This window comes from Sinohyriopsis cumingii, unplaced genomic scaffold, assembly GCF_028554795.1.
Source record: "Sinohyriopsis cumingii isolate HCF-2022 unplaced genomic scaffold, ASM2855479v2 utg000744l, whole genome shotgun sequence".
Taxonomy (NCBI): Eukaryota; Metazoa; Mollusca; class Bivalvia; order Unionida; family Unionidae; genus Sinohyriopsis; species Sinohyriopsis cumingii.
The window spans coordinates 162,714-187,568 of record NW_028315928.1 but is presented as its reverse complement, the minus strand read 5'-3'; the positions used below and the strand labels follow the sequence as shown (position 1 = coordinate 187,568).

General features: G+C 34.7%; 1 protein-coding gene across 1 annotated transcript in view; it reads left to right on the top strand.

The window, feature by feature from the left end:
• The window catches only part of LOC149773243 (zwei Ig domain protein zig-8-like), a 299,146-nt gene that overhangs the window by 138,958 nt on the left and 135,333 nt on the right, over window positions 1-24,855 (top strand). Inside the window, exon 3 of the mRNA XM_089946557.1 lies at window positions 23,309-23,430. Coding sequence (XP_089802683.1) covers window positions 23,309-23,430 — 122 coding nt within the window. The remainder of the gene's footprint in view (window positions 1-23,308; window positions 23,431-24,855) is intronic.

Genomic DNA, 24,855 nt, shown 5'->3' with positions numbered 1-24,855 from the left:
GCAAAATATACACTGGACAACAAATTTTTACAAAAGTCATGTTGCTGAAATAAAATTAGTCAATTCTTATCAATTTTTATGTGCTGAACACGAATATGACAGTCAAATTGCAAAATTGGCTCTAGTTTTTTTGTAATCTGCAAGAAATTAATGTTTACATAACGAAATGCATTCCAATAGTAAAAGGTCAACTGTAATAGCCTACCTATAAAAAATCAAGTCATTGACTACATCTTAGATTTCTTCGCCTGTCTCTTGTACAGCTGTTCGGGAGCATCTCTGAGGAGTGTCCAGCAGTAGTCAGCCAGCATTGTAGTGGACCATTTTCCCTGGTATCTTTGTTCCATTGTTGCGATATCTTGATGAAAACGTTCGCCGTGTTCATCACTAACAATACCACAGTTGCTAGGAAAGAAATCCAAACGGGAATGAAGGAAGTGAATCTTTAGAGACATATTGCAGCCAAGTTTCTTATACTTCATCAACATGTCTTCTACTAGTTCCTTATAGTCTTCTGCCCTAACATTTCCGAGGAAGTTTGTAGAAACTAGGCGAAAAGCATTCCATGCTTGTTTCGCGTCACCTTCCAGCAAGTTGTTGAACCGGTCATCTTTGAAAAGCTCTCGAATCTGAGGACCCACAAAAACTCCCTCTTTAATCTTTGCTTCGCTGAGTCGAGGGAATTTTTCATGCAGGTATCGGAATGCTGGCAAAGTCCGGTCAATGGCTTTCACGAAGTTCTTCATCAAACCTAGTTTGATGTGAAGGGGTGGTAGCAAGATTTTCTGAGCCTCAACCAGAGCTGGATGTTGGATATTCTTCTCTCCAATGGCTACATTCTGCCTGTGAGTCCATTCCTTCCTCATGTAGTGCATTTCCCTTGCTCGGCTATCCCACTCGCATAAGAAACACATGTATTTTGTATATCCTTGCTGCAGTCCCATTAAAAGGGCAACTACCTTCAAATCACCACAGAGGTGCCAGCTGTACTTGTTATACTCAATGGAATTCAGTAGCTGCCTTAAGTTATCGTATGTCTCTTTCATGTGGACAGCATACGCTACTGGAATAGATGGAAGAATGTTTCCATTGTGCAAAAGCACAGCCTTGAGACTCAGTTTCGAAGAGTCCACAAATAGTCTCCATTCTTGTGGGTCATGAGTGATTTTTAAAGCATTCATGAGGCCCTCAATATCGGAACAGAATATCAGATTACTTTCCTTTCTGAAGAAAGGCTCCAATTGCTGGTGGCGCTTTCGATATGCAGTAATTGTGATATCTTCTTCTAGAAGATTCCATTGTTGGAGTCTTGATCCTAGCAATTCTGTCTTGTTCTTTGATAAGTCCAAATCACGAATCAGGTCATTTAGTTCTTCCTGTGTTATTCTGTGTGGGGTTGATGATGCACCACAGTGAAAATCTGGATCACTGCATGCTGATGGACCAGGAGAAGAACAGGTCGACTCACCTTTGTCTTCGTCAGATGAATCAAGAGAATATTCTGCTGGAGGTTCTGGAATAGGAAGTCCCTCACCATGTGGAACTGGTCTCAATGCAGACGGAATGTTTGGGTAGACTATTCTCGACTTCTTTCGCTTCGTTATTCCGCCGGAAAGAGGAGGAACCAAGCAGAAGTAACAGTCATTTAGGTGGTTGCTTGGCTCTCTCCACACCATTGGGACTGCAAACGGCATTGATGACCTTTTGCAATTCAACCACTGTGAAAGCTGTGTTGTACATGTAGCACAGCATATATGCGGAGCCCAAGGCTTGTCTTGGTCACCAACCTTGCATCCGAAGTAAAGATGATATGCCTTCTTCACTTGAGAATTGATACTTTTCTTCTGGTTGGCAAATGTCACTTCCCCACAAATATAGCAAAAATTGTCCGCGGTATTAACACACTTTCGAGGCATTACTGTTCTTTATTGTACGTAAATGGATAAAATAATAAGTTTTATGTAACAGTAGCTTGAACTGTCTCGCACAACGTCTAAAATATTTTAAATGCTGAACCTATCTGATTGGGCTTTATATAGTACACTGCTTACGTCAGCTTCAGCAGCCGCCTGGCATTAGTATAATAGGCCTACACATGTATAGTACACTGCTGACGTCAACTTACTTCAGCAGCCGCATGGCATTAGTATTGCATTGCATCAGAAAATGATGCAATCAACTGTGGATGAGGTGAGCATGATGGTATTATGCAATGTTACATCATTATTCCGGATGTTGCTGCAGTCCTACTGGAGAAATTTACACAGTGAAACATAGAAAATGAGGTATATGAATATCTTCAAAACGAGAGCCAATACAAATTTTTCACGGTTATATTCGTGTTCGGCACACCAAAATACTACAGATTAGGGCCTTTTCAAGTCAGTAATGATTTCACTGTTGACCAGTGATATATTCAATTCGCATACCTTTTGATATATATTCCTCTCTAGTACGGCTACCTTACACGATCTTTAATACTATACAGTAGTTGTTACCTGTATAATCCTAGCAGACGAAATTTTTGTATATACTCCGGAACGATTGAGAAGGCATGTTTTATGTTTTTATATTGAGTATCTTCATATCTATATGCTAGTGTACTAGTGTGATAATACAGCTATGCTACAATAACGACAGAATGCAAAGGGTGGTGGACATTAGGGATTCTTGGAATTGTAATTTCACCCTCAATAGTGTATTTTTACAACCTAATGTGGAATCGACTTTTCATTAATCTCTCTTAACAACAAGTCTTTCGATATATTTGGATAAAATCTTTATCAGTCAATAGAAGGTCATTCAGCTTATTGAACAGGTGTTCCCACGTACACATAGCCATCATTGCAACAGAATCACTATGCAAAGAATATTAGGCAGAGATTATGAATAATTTTTTAATAATGCTGGATACATTAATCATTCTTAGTTTGATACTGTACCGTGATGCTGTATAATGTATCATGATGGATACATACATAATGCTTAGTGTCATCTTTGCAGCATTAATAAACCCTTATAACATAAACTGTACGCGAAACACAATCAAGATGCTTACATTCTGTAGGAAATGCACGCAAAAAAACATACAAGATGGTTACGTTCTGTAGAAAATGTAAATGAAACGCATGCAAGATGCTTACATTCTGTCGAAAGTGTACGCGAATATCATCCAAGATGCTTACATTCTGTCGAAAGTGTACGCGAATAGCATCCAAGATGCTTACATTCTGTCGAAAGTGTACGCGAATAGCATCCAAGATGCTTCCATTCTGTCGAAAGTGTACGCGAATAGCATCCAAGATGCTTATATTCTGTCGAATGTGTACGCGAATAGCATCCAAGATGCTTATATTATGTAGAAATTCAATTTAATACACCTCCAAAATGATTAAATTCTATAGTCAATGTACGATAAACACCCACTATGCTTACATTCAGTAGAAAGTGCATGTGAAAGACATCCAAGATGTTTGCATTGGGTAGAATTTGCACGAGAAAAAAGTGTTCAATTTACAAAACATTGTTTCATTTTTCGATGTTATTATATCTGCGAAACCGAATACTATTATCATGCGTGTTGTCTATTTATTCGTAATATTTTTTCATACAAACACTGTTAATGTGACTCGTTTATGGGATTCAAAATAAAATCGTTACTTATCGTGTTCTGGGCAATTATTCAAACACACTTTCACCTTTTTATAACTGAAGTCGATAATTCAACGTTGAGCAAGCATCGTTTACAACCTTCCATTCCATAGTGATACGAATAATATTAAATCTACCATCATGTCCTTACATTTATACGAATAATATTAAATCTACCATCATATCTTTACATTTATACGAATAATATTAAATCTACCATCATGTCCTTACATTTATACGAATAATATTAAATCTACCATCATGTCCTTACATTTATACGAATAATATTAAATCTACCATCATATCTTTACATTTATACGAATAATATTAAATCTACCATCATGTCCTTACATTTATACGAATAATATTAAATCTACCATCATGTCCTTACATTTATACGAATAATATTAAATCTACCATCATATCCTTACATTTATACAAATAATATTAATTATAACAGTATCAACCATAGTAGAGGATCCATCCTAATTTGGCAATGTGTTACGGACCTACGCTTTTTCTTCGGGACATATTGTTTGGTTTAATAACACTTTATCGTCAAATCCAGACTGTGCTATAATTGCAATACGTTTCCATCCCGTACCATCCTAGATATGACAAGGGTTCTGCTAAGAAACAACGTGTGTTGCAGCCTAATTCGTGATGACTGTGATATAGGTACCAGGATATTTTATAAAATAGCTTCGTGTTTCTTGGGAATTCCATATTGCAACACATATCATTGCACATTTTGACATAATATTTATGAACTGGTATGAGGATTACTCGTGCGTCAACACTGGATAATTATAATCTTATTTTTAGAATCTGGTATATTGCTCAAGTTCTATTACTTGTTTACTTTGCTGTCAAGCTTAATGCTAAGAGCACATCTGAGAATATTTTATTTATAAAAACTGGATCATCGTGAACGTTTTATTATGTATATCTTAATCGTGTATGTTTTATAATAATACTTTTTGCAAGGGTCATTGAGTTAATGAAATGTTTAATTGTAAGATCGTATAAATATATATATGTTTCTAAGATTAGTCATGTATAGTGGGATATACTGAAGAATTGGGAAAAATAGTACGTGGTCATATTAGGCTACACATGATGCGAATAGAGGTCAGGTATGATTAAGAATAAGGGTTTTGCCAGACTTCTTGATTGCCAGTTTGAATCAGCTGTTATGTTGAGATTTCGAAACACGGGATGATTCAATGAAAGCTTGGTATAATCAGTCTGACAATTATATAATCTATATAAAAGTTACTTGACGTGGAAATCATTATTTTTAACGTTTGATGGATCTTGAAAGGAGCTGTATAGATTTATTCATTTAAATCAGTCGTCGGAATTACCATGTTTAGAACATTCACGTTTAAAGGACTTTTGGAAAACTATATAAAATCTAAACTGATTTATAGCGAGCTTACTCACAGGACATTTGCATATGAATGCAATAACATTCAAATTCTATTTGGATTATTTTGGTTTTCCCGTCAATTCTCTTAAACAATATCTGCATTTTAAAAAGTGATTTCGTCTGTACTATTGACACATCAGTACATCACGAATATTATTCATAATACTCTTGGAAATTATTTAGATTACATCAGAACTATTGGAATTGATAGATCGTTTAAGGAAATATAATTCATTGATCTTACTGTAAATTATTTCTATTTCCTTCCCTTGGTAATTTACGGGACAAAAATAATTATTTTGATTTTCGCTAAACGTGTTTGTTTTTGGTTCTGTTTTGTGACCAGTTAAGACACATTTTCCAAGATTGGGGAACAGTATGAACGATAATGTCAATGCACTGGTTTCAACACCGGTTAACCTATTGATACCAAATGTAGCATCCCAATCAACTAATTATTTAAGAGCAAAGTTCGTTGATGTGATCTACTTTATTCACTGACTCAGGCCACACAAATCCTTTAACTTGTGACCTTATGTTTTTTAACAGCTGTTGTTTAGTGACATTCTAAGGAACATGATTTCTTGTATCTCTAATTTTAATTATTTCTCAGTGAAACTTTTTTCTTATGTCAAAATCAATTTCCAGTATTGCATTCCATTTGGAAGTTTCATTATGCATTCTGATATAGTTTTCTATCAATCAGTACAAATGAACAAACCGTACATATTGTTAGAAACAGCATAAGCCCCCTAAAGCACAAAGGGTTCAACGAAATTTAATTGAAGGCGATATCTGAGCACATGTGAAACATATCTGAAACATTAATTGCACTGATGATGCAATAACCTTTGAGTAATAATGCTTAAAGGTAGTTCTTTTATGTGCAATGATTTTGATTATTTCTAACACCTATAACGCTTTTAGTTTCTTGTCTTTCATCTGTTGTATCTGTATATATTTGACTTAAAACAAATTACTAATACGTGATTAGTGCACCATTATGTCACCTTGTATTACAAAGCTATCGAAGTATATCTTCCCTCCTTGGTCTATAATTTTGCTGCTGGACTTTCATTAACAGAACATGCCAACAATTGGTTTTATATGTTTACATGCCTCTTACAACGTGTTTAGAGATTAATCCTCTCAAAATAAACATTAGTGTGATCAAGAATAAGCGTTAAATTTAATATAAGTGGAGTGTTTCCTACATCCAAATATTCATTTGAATTAAGGGACTATTACTTGGAATTTGTGATGCAATTATTACAGCGATGCATTTTTCATTTTTCTTTAGTTTTCCTTATATTTTCATAAATAAACGTTTGCAATGTTCCTTCTGTTGCAATTTGCTTATATTTTACCATTTACGTATTAATGCGAATTTCCCTCCCTTTAATCTAATACATGTGATGTAAAGTCTGGGAAGAATATATGTTTCCGTCGGTGTACATAAAAATGAGCGAGAAGCCTCTCTATTTTAAAGGCACACAGTTTAAATAACTTATTTGAACTCTTACAAACCATCGAACGGCAATGGCAACCACCATGAGGAGAATACCTTGAATAATAAATGGCAAACAGCAAGAGGAGAACCCCAAATGTAATTTATAGAAACCGAGGTCCTGGTACATTTAGAAGCTTAAGGTATTCTGTCGGCGTCGGATATCATTTAATGGAACTCGTGCTATTTGTAAGACTTTTTTTTCCTATGGCTGATTTGTGACAACATATGTGCAGATGTTTCCCTGCTTTGTCTGATTGATTTGTTGGCTCAGACCTCTATACATTTTATGCTCTGTCTGTTGGATAGATGGCAACAGGTCTTCAGTTGTTTTTTTTACTATGTCTGTTTGACTTTTGAAAACAAATCTACTCTGAGAATATATAGAGGACATATATATTTTAAGAGTTATCCTGTGAGTCACAGTTTTATTATTCATAAGAATTCCATATTTGGGTGAAAATTGTTATTTTCATTATTCATAAGAATTCGATCGTCCGTTTTTGGGTGAAAATTGTTACAGTTTTAATATTTGCAAGAATTGGAAAGCCCATGTTTGGATGAAAATTATTAAAGTTTTATTATTCGTAAAAATTCCATAGGCCGTGTATCGATGAAAACTCTCACAGTTTCATTATTCTTAAGAATTTCATAGACATTGTTTGGGTGAAAAATGTTAGTTTTATTATTCGTAAAAATTGCATAGGCCGTGTTCCGGTGAAAACTCTCACAGTTTCATTATTCATAAGAATTCCATGGGCCGTATTTCGGTGAAAACGGTCCAGACTACTTGCATACAGTGATAGTTCAGAAATGCAGATTAGGTAAGGGACGTGTTTGGGGTATATCTGAGCTGCATTTGTTCCGTGAAGAAAACATGAATGAAAAACCAATTAGGCTCCCCGTTTAGTAGCCTAGATCCGGAACAAACAAGTTCATAAAGGCTTCGAGCAATCATAATTATTGTCACTCTTGCACGCTTGCAATTGTTATCAGCAACATAAAAGATCGATCTGAAATTACAAGAGATTCTCCTTTTCCGCAGGACTAATGGAATCTCGCAGCGAGTTTTGTTAAGGAATACTAATTACGCAGATATTCATGGCAGAATAATGCCTTTCCAAGATCAAAATTAGTATTTTTGCCTCTGGTTCAGATATCTAGCTATGTTAACCACCTAATCTACCGGTCATAAGGGTTCGTGTGACACTCATAATTTGAATAACCTAGGAAAATAGAAAGAGAACCCAATGAAAATTTCTAAAGCTCATTGAACTCTTTTCTTGCGAGATATTTTTTAATGTGAAATATACCGATAGGTACAAAAGTTTATACATTTTAACTGGTAGTTAGAAGTTCGGTACTGTTAAGAAGATAAGTAGCTCACTTGCATGCATAATGTCCATATTTGTAAGTGCGTTGGCTGCTTTATTAAGAGAAATCTGTCTTATGTGATTATTTTTGTCCATACACTAATGAGTTTAACCAGTTGAATGCTTTTCTTTGTGGCAACATTTGAATACCTTTTGCAAAACCAATATATTCCTCAAAAGTATATAGGCAACATTTGAATACCTTTTGCAAAACCAATATATTCCTCAAAAGTATATAGGCAACATTTGAATACCTTTTGCAAAACCAATAAATTCCTCAAAAGTATATAGGCAACATTTGAATACCTTTTGCAAAACCAATATATTCCTCAAAAGTATATAGGCAACATTTGAATACCTTTTGCAAAACCAATATATTCCTCAAAAGTATATAGGTAAACACAAACAATGATGATATCATGGCATGTGTTTTAATTATGAACTTCAGCCACGAACGAGTCTCCAAATCTCTGAATTGTAATTTTTGCAAGCAAACTTAGGTATCAAATAACTTTTGTAAATCATTTACAGGGTAAATTAAAACTTCATGTACTAATCGAAACTTTCTTCTGCTCCATCAACCCTTCTCACACGCACGCATAGTTTTTTTTTTCTTTTCTACCAACCCTTCTCACTCGCACGAATCGAAATTTCTTTCTTTTCTAACAACCCTTCTCACTAGCAGGAATCAACAATTCTTTCTCTTCTAACAGCCCTTCTCCCTCGCACGAATCGAAACGTCATTCAGTTCTCTTATGTCACGTGTTTAGGCTCGAATAAACAGTAACACAAGAAAGAGTGAAAACAATAAGCTGTGAAAAATACAATACTTTATTTCCCTGGAAAAAGTCGGTAAAAAAGAAAAAAATATGAACTTACCGTTTTTATAGAATCAAACCCAAAAATAATCCAAAAATATTCAACGAATAAAATTTTAGTAGTCCTAATAACAAAATGTTCTACTGATTTAAAGTTCGAATCCCGACAAAGAATCCAAGATGGAAGACGATGACGTATGCTGCAATACGTAGTGTTAAAGTCTACATTTACTTGTAGAGACAAGAACTATCACTCCGGTTTCTGATAGCTGAATACATGTTTACAAAACACTATCCTTGTGCAACGATTTTACATGAGCATACGTATTTTCCAGAAAAATAACAGAAATAATCCCTTTGAATCCAAATAATTTGAAATAACTCCAAACAGCACAAAATACAACTTCTAGTGTAAGAAAAGGCCCAGCTGCAAATCAGAATAATTCTCAAAAACATGGGTTATATGGTCTTGTAAAACGTACCAAGGAGTCACGTGATTATGTTCTGGAAGGTTATATAAACTACATACTTGTTAGAGATCACATCTATCTGACCCTAACGAAAAACAATAATTTTACTCTAAGAAATAAAAAATAAACGAAATTGTTTACATCTTAAAGACGAAGTCCCATCATGACCTCGACAACAACAAATCATTTTAAAACAACATAGAACTTGTTTACGTGGATGCTACGAATTTTGAAATAAGGTCTGGATTTAGATCAACATCTTGCGTTTATAAACTAACAGTCAAGGTCAAACTATTTTCTGAAAAAATTATCATCTCTAGTGAATAAATTTACATCACAATATCATGCAACGAAAACTATTTGATTTTTAAAACTGACAAACAACTGAATTGAAATAAATATAGATTAAATCAGATATAATTAAATCAAATATACATAACAGTTCTAACAGCCATACTCAAGATTCACTGATTCAAGATAGCAGGACAAATTAAAATAGCAGAGATTTAATCAAACAATTTGAAAATACACAATAAACAACATTCTTCAGCTGCTAAAATTGTATTCAATACATACCTTATCTCAACATTAGATGCGAATATAACAATAGTGATAAAGAGATGCATTCTTCTTTCGTCACGGGTAGCATGACTTCTTATTAAACACCCAACAACTTAAAAGAGTCAAAATTATTTTTGACTTCCCGAGTCTGTTATTGAAACATATATCATTATCTCTGTAATGGAGAAATCCTGCCTGTGAAAGTTTCGCATTGTTTGTGGCATCTTATTTTGGTTATTGTTACGAAAACCCTATTGTATGAAAATTATTTGCCCTGAAGCTGCAATAATATATTTTAAGGCATAATTTATCTGGCAGAGTGGCATTTTCAGCTTTATAGATTGTATGTACTTGGGACCATCAATACTGAGCTTAGAAAAATGCAGAATTGCACACTAAACGTGTTTCTGATTCGCTTTATAGATGTAGTGCCAGCAAGAATTTATTTTCTTTCACGTCTGTTCGACAATGAGTGTAACAATTGCATATTTTCATTTACGGCATCTAGTCTGAGTTAATCTATGGCATACAAGTGGTTTGAGTAGTTGTTTCGAGGCTTCTACCTGTCGTGAATTCGTTTTCCCCTCCCCACGCAGAAAATGCTAATTCAGCGTGACATCCTCCACATGCTTGAGATTATTATATTAAATGATGGAAGTGAATATATAGTATTTTGAGAGAATATACACCTGTGGCTTACGCGGGAATTAAAGTCCCTGCACAGTGGAGTGTTTTTGTTTTAACAGAAAAGTTTATATCGCTGTTTAGCCTGAATGTGTTACATAGGCTTATCAAAGGGCTCGAAATGTGATTTATGAATTTTCAAATAAGTATCCGTAGACAGCTGAAAACTTTACCAAATTTGTGTTAGAGCTCCCGGAGAGAAAACCTGGCCAGGAATGAGACAAGAAACGTAAACACCATTGAATGACTATGACTGAATCTTCAAACACTGGAATACCCAGTGAAGACAACGATATGATCAGCGACAGCGACATGTCCAGTGAAATTATCAGCGTGGACAGTGAAATGACTAGTTATTATAACGGCACATTTAAAATGAAATGCAACGATAGCAAAGTCCACTGCAACTAGAGATCTTTTTTTATATACATAATACATAGAAACACTGATATTAATCGTCTGTATGAACAACAGTGAATTTATTTGCGGTAATAACACTATGAAGAAATGTTATTTCTGTGTGCAGACTGAATGCTCATAGAAGGCACGCTAACACTGGGAGTTTACTTAGTTATCGTGCGATCATGACGGAACCTTGAAACAATGTTCTGAAATTCAACGCGGCGCAACGGAAGATGAAAGTTCCTTATGCCATTTGCGTGAATTTTAAATGCTTAAAAATTCCCATTATATATTCGCGTCCCGAGGCTACCCAGGTGGTTCAATTAAATACCATACAAGTTACCGAGCAAATCCCAAGCAGATGATTGTGCATTGCATTGCAGTCCTAATCAACAGACTGAGCCTCCAATGTTATACCTCGACCGGGGCGCCGAGAAAGCGTTTATGAAGTCTCATGAAGTTACGGTGAAATGGATTAGAGAAGAGCTTTCTATACTGCCAAAATGATTAAGACACGTGATGTAATTGTTGAGAATTCCGAATGGAGTCATTGTTGGATGTGTGATAGATGTGTCAGCGCCACTGAAGAATCAAATTTCAATCAATGTTACATCGTCGATTAGTACAGAGGAGCTGTAAATATCCCATGCTACGTGCAATTGCGAATTTATCCCAACAAAACGAATCTTCCGGTTGTGCTTCATAACCTTCACAAGTACGATAGTCACCTGATCATGTTTGTAATTGAAACGGCATCGAACGCAATAATAAATGTCATTCCCAACAAATTGGAAAATATATGATGTATCCATTGGGTCATTTTTAGTTCATTTATTCGCTGCAGTTTCTAACTTCAAACCTAGATACGTTCAGCAACATCCTTTCAGGTGGGGAATGATCGTTAAAAAGGACAGGTTAAATCGGCCGAGTCTCATCCGACAATGAAAAAACAATCCGTTTGCACAGGCGCAAAAGATTGTACCAGTGCAAGTACATGAGGGACTGGAGAAAGGTTTCCGATACTCTGTTACCACCAACTGAGAATGTACCAGTGAAAGTACGTGAGCGACTGGAGAAAGGTTTCTGATACTCCGTTACCACCAACTGAGGCATTTTATTTTTTAACTGTCACCTAAATGTATTTTTGCCGACAACTAGGTGCACTCTTATAACATTTAGTTGGCATCTCGTTGTCGAAATGTAGATTCCTATGGTAAGCAATCGTTACAGTCACTCAAACAACCGATGCATGGAAGTATCCGGCCCACACAGTTACAAAAATACATAGAGGAGAATGGCTAGTATGGTGGTTGATGGTGCTTCACATGGGTTGATCTCAATCATGTGGAAACAGTAAAACACGTTCTCTACTATGACAATAACAGTTACTATTGGTACTTCAATCAAGGTTGATATGGGGTACTAACATGTGCACAACTGTTATCCAATGGCCTCGGAATCGCTGATGGTGCTTGTGAGTGGTTGTCCTCGTTCCAGTGCTTACTCATTGACTATTTCGCGTGGATGTTTACTGAATGAACCAAGCTTGTTCTGATCTTGGCCAGAAACTCAACTATATTTTCCACTTATGAAACTTTGTGTTGAATCTGATTTTGGGGATGCCAGTGTTTAAGTTAAACTGATTGCCAGCATGCGTAGATATTTTGTTACATTCAGATGTATATTGGCCTGCAGACTGTAACCATCAATGCATTTGGAAAAATCTTCTTTAATCTGATGAACACGCCGTGTTTTTGAACACATTGTGAATTTACCAAGCAAAAGTCGCGTTGATGTCAGGGATAGAGAAGAAGAAAAACTTCACAAGCTCATCGCAGACACGTCATTTGAGACACACAGGATAACTCGATGCCGTACACAGTGTATAATTCTGGCTAAAGTTGACGAAACCCGTTTACTTTGTCGCGCATTTGCTGAAGGGAATAAGTTTGCTTGTGTACAATTTTATCTGTGACAAAGTAATGACAACGTCCATATGCTATACACTGTAACGTATTGTCAGCTGATGCACATTACAACTGATGACACATACTCGGACATGGGACAATTTTCTGACGAGTTTGATTCCAGTGAAACGCCATCGGCTGTTCAGCAACACCAACACGAAAGTCGTGGAGAAATACACAGACGATAATGCAGGCGCACCCATGTGGAAATACGAGGGACATCAGCCAAATTATACTGTGCGAATTTCCGAGACAACTGAGCAATCAAGCCTATTAAGACGGGACTGCCACCCAGAAGATGTTCACTCAGGCAAAGCTTTAAGATGGCCAAAGAGGTATTACTCATGGCTGTGCGATAGGATCTCAGACACGACACACATGTGGAGTATCTTCGGCAAAAGAAGTGAATTTATGCAAGTAACAATTCCTTACTCGGTCGCGGAAACATTGCATAACTGTGTATCGATGCATCAAGATAAGTTTGTCCGACGTGGGACACGAAGCTGCTTATTATCTCACATTGCATCGCCATATACGAGTAAGAGCAAAAAGCGATTGAGATCGAGGTGGTAATTGTGTATCCGTGGAAATAACTTGCAATTCCTCACTTATGTGTTTTCTCTAGCGCTACTTTACCCGCCGACGCTAGACAATAGCGCGTTAGATGTCCTGAAACATGAATCCGGTTATAGATAGTGAATGCATCAACGAATCAAATCGTTTTACTAGTACGACATTGCTACAAATCAAACGTTGCCAGATACTTAAAAATTTCTCAAAAAGTTACGACTAATGATTACTTATTTTTGTTCTGGTTACAACTGTAATTAATTACTGTTTGAGCACAAACTACCATGGGATACGCTCGGGTTACGTCAAAAGAGAAAATGGCCCGAATGAGTATCCATAAATGGAATAGACTGTACTACTGTACAGCAATAATGACATGTGCAATGATTATAAAATAGTTAAAAATGTTACAAAGGTAGATACTGTGATAATATACGTTGTAAATACAACTACATTTTATGATACAATCTAAGAAGCTTGTCCACCATAGGAAGATGAGTATTCTCCGGGCCGAAGGATGTTGGGCCTCTGATAAAAGCACCATATACTCACAAACAAAACGGTTGGAGGATAACGTACCTCACAAACAGGTTATCAACGATTGCCAGGCGATTTCGTCGGCTGCTGCTCAATTTTATGGAAGCGCACACGTTTAGATCGTTAATGCATATTCAAGTTCAAGTACCGAGTCGCAGGATTACATACTGCACCGGTTCTCTCCGAGTGTACAGTCGGGTGATATGCTATTCATTACGTTCGCGTATTGCTCAACGTGCTCGCGGGCCTAGTTGTGGGCGTTTCACCTACTGCAAAAACAGTTCCAATGCAATGCGTTCACATATTCAACGGCGCTGCTTTAGATTTGATGAAAATCTGTAGTCAAACAGGGATCAGTCGTTCAAGATGAACTACGACGATTGATGCCTCGACAGCCCAATGTTTAGGAAAAACGGTTGCGCTTCAAGAAAACGCTTCACTTCCATGTAGGAAAATAATTCCCACGCCAGTCAATAAAATTATTACTGAAGCTACCAGTCGACGTCTAGATGGGCTGTCAAAACCCTGTAATAATTCTTTGTTGCAAAAGCGGAACTGGAAGGCGGATTATTGTTGTGAACAGGTCACAATAGGTAATGGCTGAAACCGATACCATGCAGGTCAGCACCATGATAAAATGTGAAGACGTATCCGATACTGTGTGACATTAACAAACTAGTGATTGTTAATCGAAGTGACTGAGATTTTCAGTACTTTTCGTACATGGTAGGTACTCTAATCAATGCAATGCAGAACTACAAGTGCCGGGCACGTCTCGCTATTTTCCACAGGTGAGGCCGTTTTGGATACCAACATAAAGTTGTACGTTTTGACCATGGTAACAATTATGACGCTAGTACCATGGTTTAATTTTTGTCAACTATGGCATCATGTCGTTTTTCTACAACGCATGATATCTCATAGACCTAATTTATATTGAATCATGTTTGTACAACGTAGGTGTTACCACGACAATTCTTGGTCTCGCCAGATACGCCAATAATTATGCGATATTTTCTGACCCGTTTATGACTCTCGCAAGGTTACATCCGATTATTTTGACAACATGTACGTAGGCAGCATCAACGTCATAAAGGAGACGCATACCTAGATGTAAAAGAAGTACTCATTAACATCAATCCAAATGACAATATTGGATTTCTGTAGCGTAGAAGACATTTTCTTGTAGTCTCGTTATCGTTTTTCTGTGCAAATTGGAGATTCTGATGTGACTGTCACCTATGTCTATCACTACGCCGACGATGCCATTTCTGCAACGAAACAATATGCGAATGATAAAGTCAGCGAGAACAACCATTTATTACAAAAGATTTACAACGTAGAAAGGGGATTAAACTTTGGAGTTTTTTCCTGTAAATATTGATGAGTTTGATCTCACGAGTAAATTTTGAATTATTTCTGATAGTTCGAGATATTATATTTTGTATTGTACATGTCCACTTGAGCTACATTGTGGTCCCTTTGTACTCATTTAATAACACAGACATGGAACGTATCCTTTGACGAAGAATGTAGACCACACGATGTTTGTATCTCTTTGATCTTATTTCACCTTATTTCATTGAGAACAACGATAAACCGCTGCATTGTTGAATCGAACTCTCACTGTTTTCAGATAGGGTCAAATAGCTTACAAGGGGACGGACGACGACCATCGCATACGCTCGTATATTTACGACGCTCTACTGGTATTGAAACCAAATTGATTTTGGGAAATCTCTCAACGAGAGGCTTAGTATAGTATAATAACATAGACAAGAATTCATACAAAATACAGAAAAAACAAACATAGAGGGAATATTACTCACGAGCATGGAAAACGAGAAAACATGGAAGAGGCTCACAACGCAATAAGGAAACTAGAAATCTTTTTTTTTAAAGCAAGAAGAATTGAGACTGAAGAAGGGCCATATCTTGAATGCAAGTATCAGGAAGGTACCCAGGAATTAGATATGAGACAAATACCGAGAGAGAGATAGTACCTACTACGTCCACAGTAATAATAGCCCTAAAAATTAGGAATCCGGACATTTTAGAACAAATGTACTCCATCAACAGGAAAGGATATGAGATAAACATAATACGACCAAGAGGGAAATTACCGGTATTACAGTCTGGAGAAATAAGTATTTCGGGAGAGACTGTAATAGTTAAAGACCCAGCACCAATTCTAAAAAGATCAAGAAACACACAGGAGAACTCCATTTATCTACTATCCCAATGGAAATACCACTGGAAGAAAGTGTCGCCTTTTTCAAAAAAAATTCGGTATAAGGATAGAAAAATATAGACTGGCAACGGTTCCATGATTCTTCATATACAACGGAATCAAGAATACTGGAAATTGAAAAAAACAAAACTAAGAGGGATCAAAAGAGCCTTCTACTTACATGGTTTTCTGACAAAAGCTTCGTATAAGGGATGTATATACCACCGGAAGTGAAACAGATGTGGGGAGACAGGGCACACCCCACATAGATGCCTCAAAACCCGGGGAGAAAACCAGTTAACAAACACAAAACAAGTATACACAACTACGATGGAAATCTTCCCGACTATAGGGCAACAAGAACAAAAACAACAACATCAAGGGGAAACACAATAACAACACCAACAGGATCAGGAACATCAACACCAAGGACAAAAATGACTCCAACAACAACAACAAGAACAAAAACAACAAGGAAAAACACAAAAACAACAACACCAACAAAGTGATCAGGAATGCCAACACCATGTAGAAAAACAAAAAGTAGAACAAGGGCAACAACAAAGACAACAAAATGGACAAAAGAAATTACAACTACAGCAACTAAAACAAGAGACAGCGTTTAAAACAACAAGAAAAGCAAGAAACTAAGAGCCTAACACAACAGGAGAAACAGCAACACCAGTTAGTACAAAAACAAACCCAGCAACAACAACATAAGGTACAAAAACAAATAGCAGGAAAACCAGTAGAAATACTCCAAGCGCCAATTATAAAGAAGAGAAACATACAACAAGGAAAATTGGAAACAAAACCAGAGCAGAGTAGCAAAAAGACAAAAACAACGGAAACAATGCAAAATGAGATAGAAAAATATCTGGAAGCTAACATGAACGAAAATTTTAGGGAAACATACAACAAGGAAACAAAACCAGAGCAGAGTAGCCAAAAGACAAAAACAAGGGGGAAATAAACACAAAAGAGGGAAACAATGCAAAATGAGATTTAAATTTATCTGGAAGATTATGATGATTGTACTGAAGAAAATTCGGATAACCAGGAAACCATCAAAAGCATCAAAAGATACAAAGCCAACAACACCGTTAGAAGAAGAATTAAACAGAGACAGACGTAGAAGGAGAGCATTAAAGAGACAAAAGATAGAAGAAGAGGCAAAAATGAACGAAACCTACCTCCAGGGAGACGACGAATACTTTGAATAGAATTTTTATCTTATTCAAAAGAAAGATACAATTTGTACACACACACATACACAAAAGAAAAATTTAAAAAAACAAAAGAAACATATATACTAAATATAAATGTTTACAATTATTATAACATGAAACTCATATAAAAGTGGAAAAATATAAATAAAGAAAAATATAACACATACAACCACAAGTAGGGCACGAGGGCCTCCCTAAATGGTCTGAAAGGATCAACCAGAAGGAGCACCCTCCAAAAAAAAAAAAAAAAAAAAAAACACACACACACAAAATGGGCATAGATGTAATTTTGTGTAACATAATAGGTCAACGAAATATCCTACCGTTTGATTAGATTACGTTTAATTAAATGATCAGCTTATAATACGAATTTACGAAAGAGGAGTGAAAGTGAGAAGGTTTTGTCAGAGAAGAGTTTAATCTACCGGAATCCATAATTTATAATAAAAAGAATATTTTCCCCTAGGTTGCTAATACCAGATGTATTTCTTTTCGTGGTACCAACACGATATATTTTAAATCGTGGCCTCGCCACTCGTCAAAATACCACGTTTGCAATATCCCATGATTAAATATATCCAGTAACAAATTACCAAAAAAATTGTCCTCTATATACTCGGCTTTTTATAAAAGTGAAAGTCAATTCACAATTGACAAGTTGTGTTAGGGATCTGTTTTAAACGTTAGACGCAAACAAAGCATAATGATCGGAAAAAGATGTTTGTATGAGAAAGAAATTACATCAAGCCAACAAATACGGTTTTTGTTACTGACCAGAACCAGTAAAGCCAATGCATCGAGAAACACATAGTCCTACTCACGATGCATATTTGAGTCCATACATATGCGCTTCAAAGCCTTCAAAAGTCAGATCTGTACCAAAGGTTAACCCATGATGATTCAAAAGTCTTCATAATTTCCTGAATCAAGAACAATATATTTTCTCCATCTTGTAAAGATTTTTTTTTCGCCGCATTAAGCAATTGTGTAACGATGTATAAAAGAAAACGAAAAATGCGTGTGCAGTGTTCTTTATACCTGCAGTTGCCATAAAAACATAAACAGAAAACGATTTATTTAAGGTATTCTGCCATTTTGAAGCCCGGAATGGTATTTTCCTTCACATTAAACGATAGCAGTTTGATTATGCACGACTTTAAAATAATTACACTTATGTAAATATGATCATTCTTTAATAAGCGTTATGAAGGTACATTTGCAAAATTTACGATAATTACAAATTTTCAACACGATATATTAAATGCCAAGAATTTAGCATGTCACGAGATTTGCCAGGTATTTTTTTGAAGAAGGGAAAGTTTGCAAGTTGCACATATATTTATATTTAAATGATTGACAATAGCTGTCAACCACAACTATAATATTGTTGAAAACAGGCTGCATGAAGGTTACACAATAAAACATTCAGCAACTTCTCTGATTTTGCTAACATTAGTCCCTAGCATCTGCATCAATACCTTAAAAATTGCAGAGGGCTTGAGTTGAAACAGAATAAAGTTTAAACCTTTCCATGTGCAAGCATCAATCAAATTAGATTATATCCCTTTTCTTGTGCAAGAATCAATAAAATTAGTTTTTTAACCTTTTCTTGTGCATGCATCAATCAAATTAGTTTACAAACCTTTTCTTATGCAGGCGTCAATCAAATTAGTTTTTATACCTTTTCTTGTGGAAGTATCAAAGAAATTAGAATTGAACTTTTTTCTTGTGCAAGCATCAATCAAATTAGATTTTTAACCCTTGTCTTATGAAACCAGCAATTAAATTAGTTTTTAAGCCTTTTCGTGTGTAAGCATCAATCAAATTAGTTTTTAACTTCAATCAATTTTTTTAACCCTTTTCTTGTGCCAGCATCTATCAAATTAGTTTTTATCGCCTTTCTTTTTCACGTATCAATCAAACTAGCTTTTATCCTTTTTTGTGAAAGCATAAATCAAATCAGTTTTTATCCCTATTCTTATACAATCATCAATCTAATCAGTTGTTACCCGTTTTCTTTTTCAAACATCAATCAAATTAGTTCTTATCGTTTTTATAGCGCTAACATCAATCAAATTATTTTTCAACCCTTTCACTGTGCAAGCGTTCAATCCAATTAGCTTCTATCAATTTGTTTATAAAACCAACAATCAAATTAGTTTTTAACATATATCAAATTAGCTATTAACCATTTTCTTGTTCAAACATCAATCAAATTAGTTTTTATCTATTTTCTTGTGCAAGCATCAATGAAATTAATTTGTAACCCTTTTGTTGTGTAAGCATCAATCAAATTAGTTTTTATCCATTTTTATAAAGAATCAGTCAAGTTAGTTTTCATCCCTTTTCTTGTTTAAGCATAACTCAAAGAGGTTTCATTCCCTTGTCTTGTGCAAGCATCAATCAAATTAGGTTTTATCCTTTTTCATGTGCAATCATAACTCAAATTAGTTTTTAAACCTTTTCTTGTGCAAGCGTCAATCAAATTAGTTTTTATCCCTTTCCTTGTCGAAGTATCAATCAAATTAATTTTTAACCCTTTTGTTGTGCAAGCATCAATCAAATTAGTTTAACCCTTTTCTTGTAAAACCATAACTAAAATTAGTTTTTAACCCTTTCTTGTGCAAGGATCAGTCAAATTAGTTTTATCTCTTTTCTTGTGCAAGGATCAATCAGATGAGATTTTATCATTTTTCTTGTGCTAGCATTAATCAAATTATTTTTAATCCTTTTTTGTGCAAGTTTCAATCAAATTAGTTTGTATCCCTGTTTTGCGAAAGCATCAATCAAATTAACTTTTCATCCTTTTCTTGCGCAAGCATCTGTCGAATTAGTTTTATATAAAAAAAAACTTAGCGCAAGCATCAATCAAATTATTTGTTATTCTTTTTGTATGCAAGTATCAATCGAATTAGTTTTTAACCAATTTTTGTGAAAGCATCAATCAGCTTAGATGCATCCATATTTTGTGCAAACATCAGTCAAATTAGTTTTTAAACTTCAATCAAATTAGTTCTTAAACATTTTCTTGTGCAAACATCATTCAAATTAGTTTTTATTCATTTTTTGTGCAATCATCAAACAAATTAGCTTTAACTTGAACCCTTTTCTACTGCAAGCATCAATCAAATTATTTGTGTACGCTTTCCTTGTGCAAATATCAATCAAATTAGCTTTTATCCATTTTCTGTTGTAAGTATCAATCAAATTAGTTTATAACCCTTTTCTTGTGCACTCATCAATCAAATTAATTTTCACCCTTTAATTGTTCAAGCATCAATTAATTTTATTGTTTTTATCCCTTTTCTTGTTCAAGCATCAATCAAGTTAGTTTTATCAAATATCATTGTACAATTATCAATTAAATATGTTTTTATCATTTTTTATGAAAGCATCAATCATGTTAGTTTTTCGTCCCTTTTCTTGTGAAAACGTCAATCAAATTGGTTTTTATCCCTTTTCATGTGCAATCATCAATCTAATTAGTATTTAACCCTTTTCTTGTGCAAGAATCAAATCAAATTATTTTGAACCCTTCTCTAGGGCAAGAATCGATGGAGTTTGTTATTTATTTATTAATTTTTAATGTTTTCTTTTGCAAGCCCTAATCAAATTAGTTTTAACCCTTTTGTTGTCCAAGCATCAAACAAATTAGTTTTGAACCCTTTTCATGTGCATGCATCAATCAAATTAGTGTCAACCATTTTCTTTTGAATGCATCAATCAAAGTAATTTGTATCCCTTTTTCTTTTGCGAGTATTAATCAAATTCAGTTTTTATCCATTTTTTATGAAAACATGAATAAATTTAGTTTTTATCCCTTTTCTTGAGTAAGCGTCAATAAAATTAGTTTTTAACATCAATTAAATTATTTTTTAACCCTTTTGTTGTCCAAGTATCAATCAATTTTTTTTTCTCCCTTTTCTGCTGCAAGTATCAATCAAAGAGGTTTTTAACCCTTTATTTTGCAAGCATCAATCAAATTATTTTGTATTCCTTTTCTCGTGCAAGTATTAATCAGACTAGTTTTTAAGCCGTGTTGGTGAAAGCAGCAATCAAATTAGTTTTTATACCTTTTCTTTGGCTCTTTTGTGCAAAGATCATTCAAATTAAATTTTATCCTTTTTATTGCGCAAGTATCAATCAAATTAAATTTTAACCCTTTTTTGTGAAAGCGTCAATCAATTTGGCTGTTATCCCTTTTTTGAGCAAAGCTTCAATCTAATTAGTTTCTAACACTTTTTTTGCAAATATCAATCAAATTAATTTTCACTCCTTTTCTTGTTCAAGCATTAATCAAATTAGCTTTTAATCCTTGACTTTTGAAAGCATTAATCCAATTAGTTTCTGTCCCTTTTCTTGTGCAAGCTTCAATCAAATTAGTTTTGAACCAATTTTCATTGAAAGTATCAATCATTTTTTTTAAACCACTTTTTGGTAAAAGCGTCAGTCAAATTAGGTTTTATCCCTTTTCTTTGGAAAGCATCAATCAAATTAGTTTTGATCCCTTTCCTTGTTCATGGATCAATCAAATTAGTTTCTATCCCTTTTCTTCTACAAGTATCAATCAAATTAGGTTTTGACCCTGTTTTTAGCAAGCATCAATTAAATTAGTTTTTATCCATTTTCTTCTGCAAGTATCAACCAAATAAGTTTTTAACCCTTTTTCTGCAAGCATCAATCAAATTAGATTTTATCCTTTTTTGTGAAAGCAACATTCAAATTAGATTTTAACCTTTTTCTCGTGCAAACATTAATCAAATTAGTTTTTATCCCTTTTCGTGTCCAAGCATCAATCAAATTAGTTTTTATCCCTTTTCGTGTGCAAGCATCGCTTAAATTAAATTTTAACCCGTTTTTGTGCAAGCATTAAGAAAATTAGTTTTCATGCCTTTTCAGTGTAAGTATCAATCAAATCAACTTTTGACCCATTTTTGTGAAAGCATCAATCCAATTAGTTTTTACCAATGTTCCTGTGCAAGCATCAAACAAATTAGTTTTTAACCATTTGTTATGCAAGCATAAATCAAATTAGATTTTAACCCTTTTCTTGTGCAAACATCAATCAAATTATTGTTATCCCTTTTCTTGTGCAAGCATCAATCAAATTGATATTAACCCGTTTTGGCGCAAGCATCAACAAAATTAGTTTGTGTGCCTTTTTCTGTGTAAGTGTCAATCAAAAATGTTTTTAACCCATGTTTGTGAAAGCATCAATCTAATTAGCTTTTAGTCTTTTTCTTGTGCAAGCATCAATCAGATTAGTTTTTATCCCTTTTCTTATGCAAGTATCAATTAGATTAGTTTTATAGCTTTTTTCAGCAAGCATAAATCAAATTAGTTTTTATCCCTTTTCTTGTGCAAGCATCAACCAATTTAAATTTTAACCCGTTTTTGCGCAAGCATCAGCAATTTTAGTTTTCTTATGTAAGTATCAATCAGATTAGTTTTTATCATTTTTCCTACGCAAGCATCAATCAAATTAGTTTTTAACCCTTTTCTTGCACAAACATCAATCAAATTAGTTTCTATCCCATTTTTTGCGCAAGAGTCAACCAAATTAGTTTTATGCCTTTTCAAATTAATTTCGGATCAACGATACTGTACTTCGGTATTAACTAAATATCAACTTTCATTATTCTATTACAAACGTGGTTAAAATTAGAACGAAGTTCAGCACACTGAAGCAATATGCAAGCATGCATACTTACATACACACCTACCTATCGCATGCACGTACGCATGCACACACACACACGTATATACATACATACATACATACATACATACATACATACATACATCCTTACATGCATAGGAGACGAATTTGTGATAGTGGGGTCGATATTTAAAATTAAATTTTTGTTGTACTTTCAGTTATATGCGGCACCATGATATACCACGTCCCGGAGTTTATTGATACCCCAGTTAATGTAACGTTTCTTCGAGGAGACAGAGCACGATTAGAGTGCTCGGTAAAGAATCTGGGAACTAAAGAGGTATGTAAAGTAGGCAGTGTATAATGATTATCCCATAAGTCTAGCATCCAGTGGTCAAAGAATTCAAACATCACTAAAGCGTAAACCTAACTCTCTCTCTCTCTCTCTCTCTCTCTCTCCGTAAATATGCAATCATCTTTTGTTAAGCAACAGTCTGCGTCCATGTCCATCTTTAAATGGAGAGCAAACAAAACTACACAAATAATTGTATAGTTCGTCCACATTTGAGGTTTTAGTCTGTTTGATATCAGTAAGAGATCTCGAAAAAACTGTAGTGACAAAGCCTAACTAAAGACAAACAAGGAACTTAATACCTTTTTTAATATAAACAAATGCATATAGTACAGACAAAATGACGGCAGATAAATAATGTGTCTAATATTTTATCAAGTAGTTGATGAGACGTCATCTAAATTCTAAGAGGATGTATTTCAAGATATTATCACTGTTCGTCATTTCAAGTATGGGATCGTATTGTTTCGCACATGACTCCAGATGAAATGTCTGAAATTCATTTAAATTCATGTGGCTGTGATATTTTATCCTTTAAATGTTTAGCTTAAATGAGTATCTGTTTATTTCTAAGACACTAAGCAATGATTTATTAAATGTCATTGAATCCAAAAAGTCCTAGCAGAAGCAAAATGATTCGCAAACTGCTCTAAAGAAAAGCACAAGGAGAAAGTGAGATAGTCCTAATTAAATATATGTGCATCTGGAACCTTACTGAAACGATTTGACACAACATGCATCCAATTTGACAAAAAAATGCGTCCATTGATCAAGCAAGAAGCTAATAATGTAAAATACGTTTTTAGAAAACACCGGAAGATACTGCCCTATCAAAATATCAAACAATACTGTTCTTTCAAAACACTGGAAGATACTGCCCTTTGAAAGACGCTTTGAATTCATCGAAATATATTACCTTTGAGAACAATAGATGTGCATACCCTTTCAAAATATCAAAACAGTATACCCTTTGAAAAAATACAATCCATTTTGGACAACAGTTGTATTTTCACATGCTTAATGCTATTTTGTTTTATGTGGCATGGGCAGGAATACAATATTTTACGTTTTTACAGAGAATTAACTTCAACTCATGTAGTCTGGCTCTAAAATCAATCTGCCACTCGTATTCAATTTCTATCAAATTGTAAAATATACCTAGCATGTGTCAACGAGAAGCATTGGACCCCTTTCACACTACGCGTTTCGGACTAGTTGCCCATCCTGACATCTAAAAATCAAAACAAAGCTATCAATGTTTTTTAATTGACTTGGAAGTGGAGATCGACGTCGGAAATTCAGATTAATATCATGACGTCTTGTACATGTGCCTATAGTCTTGATTTAGAATGCCAGCATTCAAAATAATAATAATAATAATAATAATAATAATAATAAGTCTTGATTTAGAAT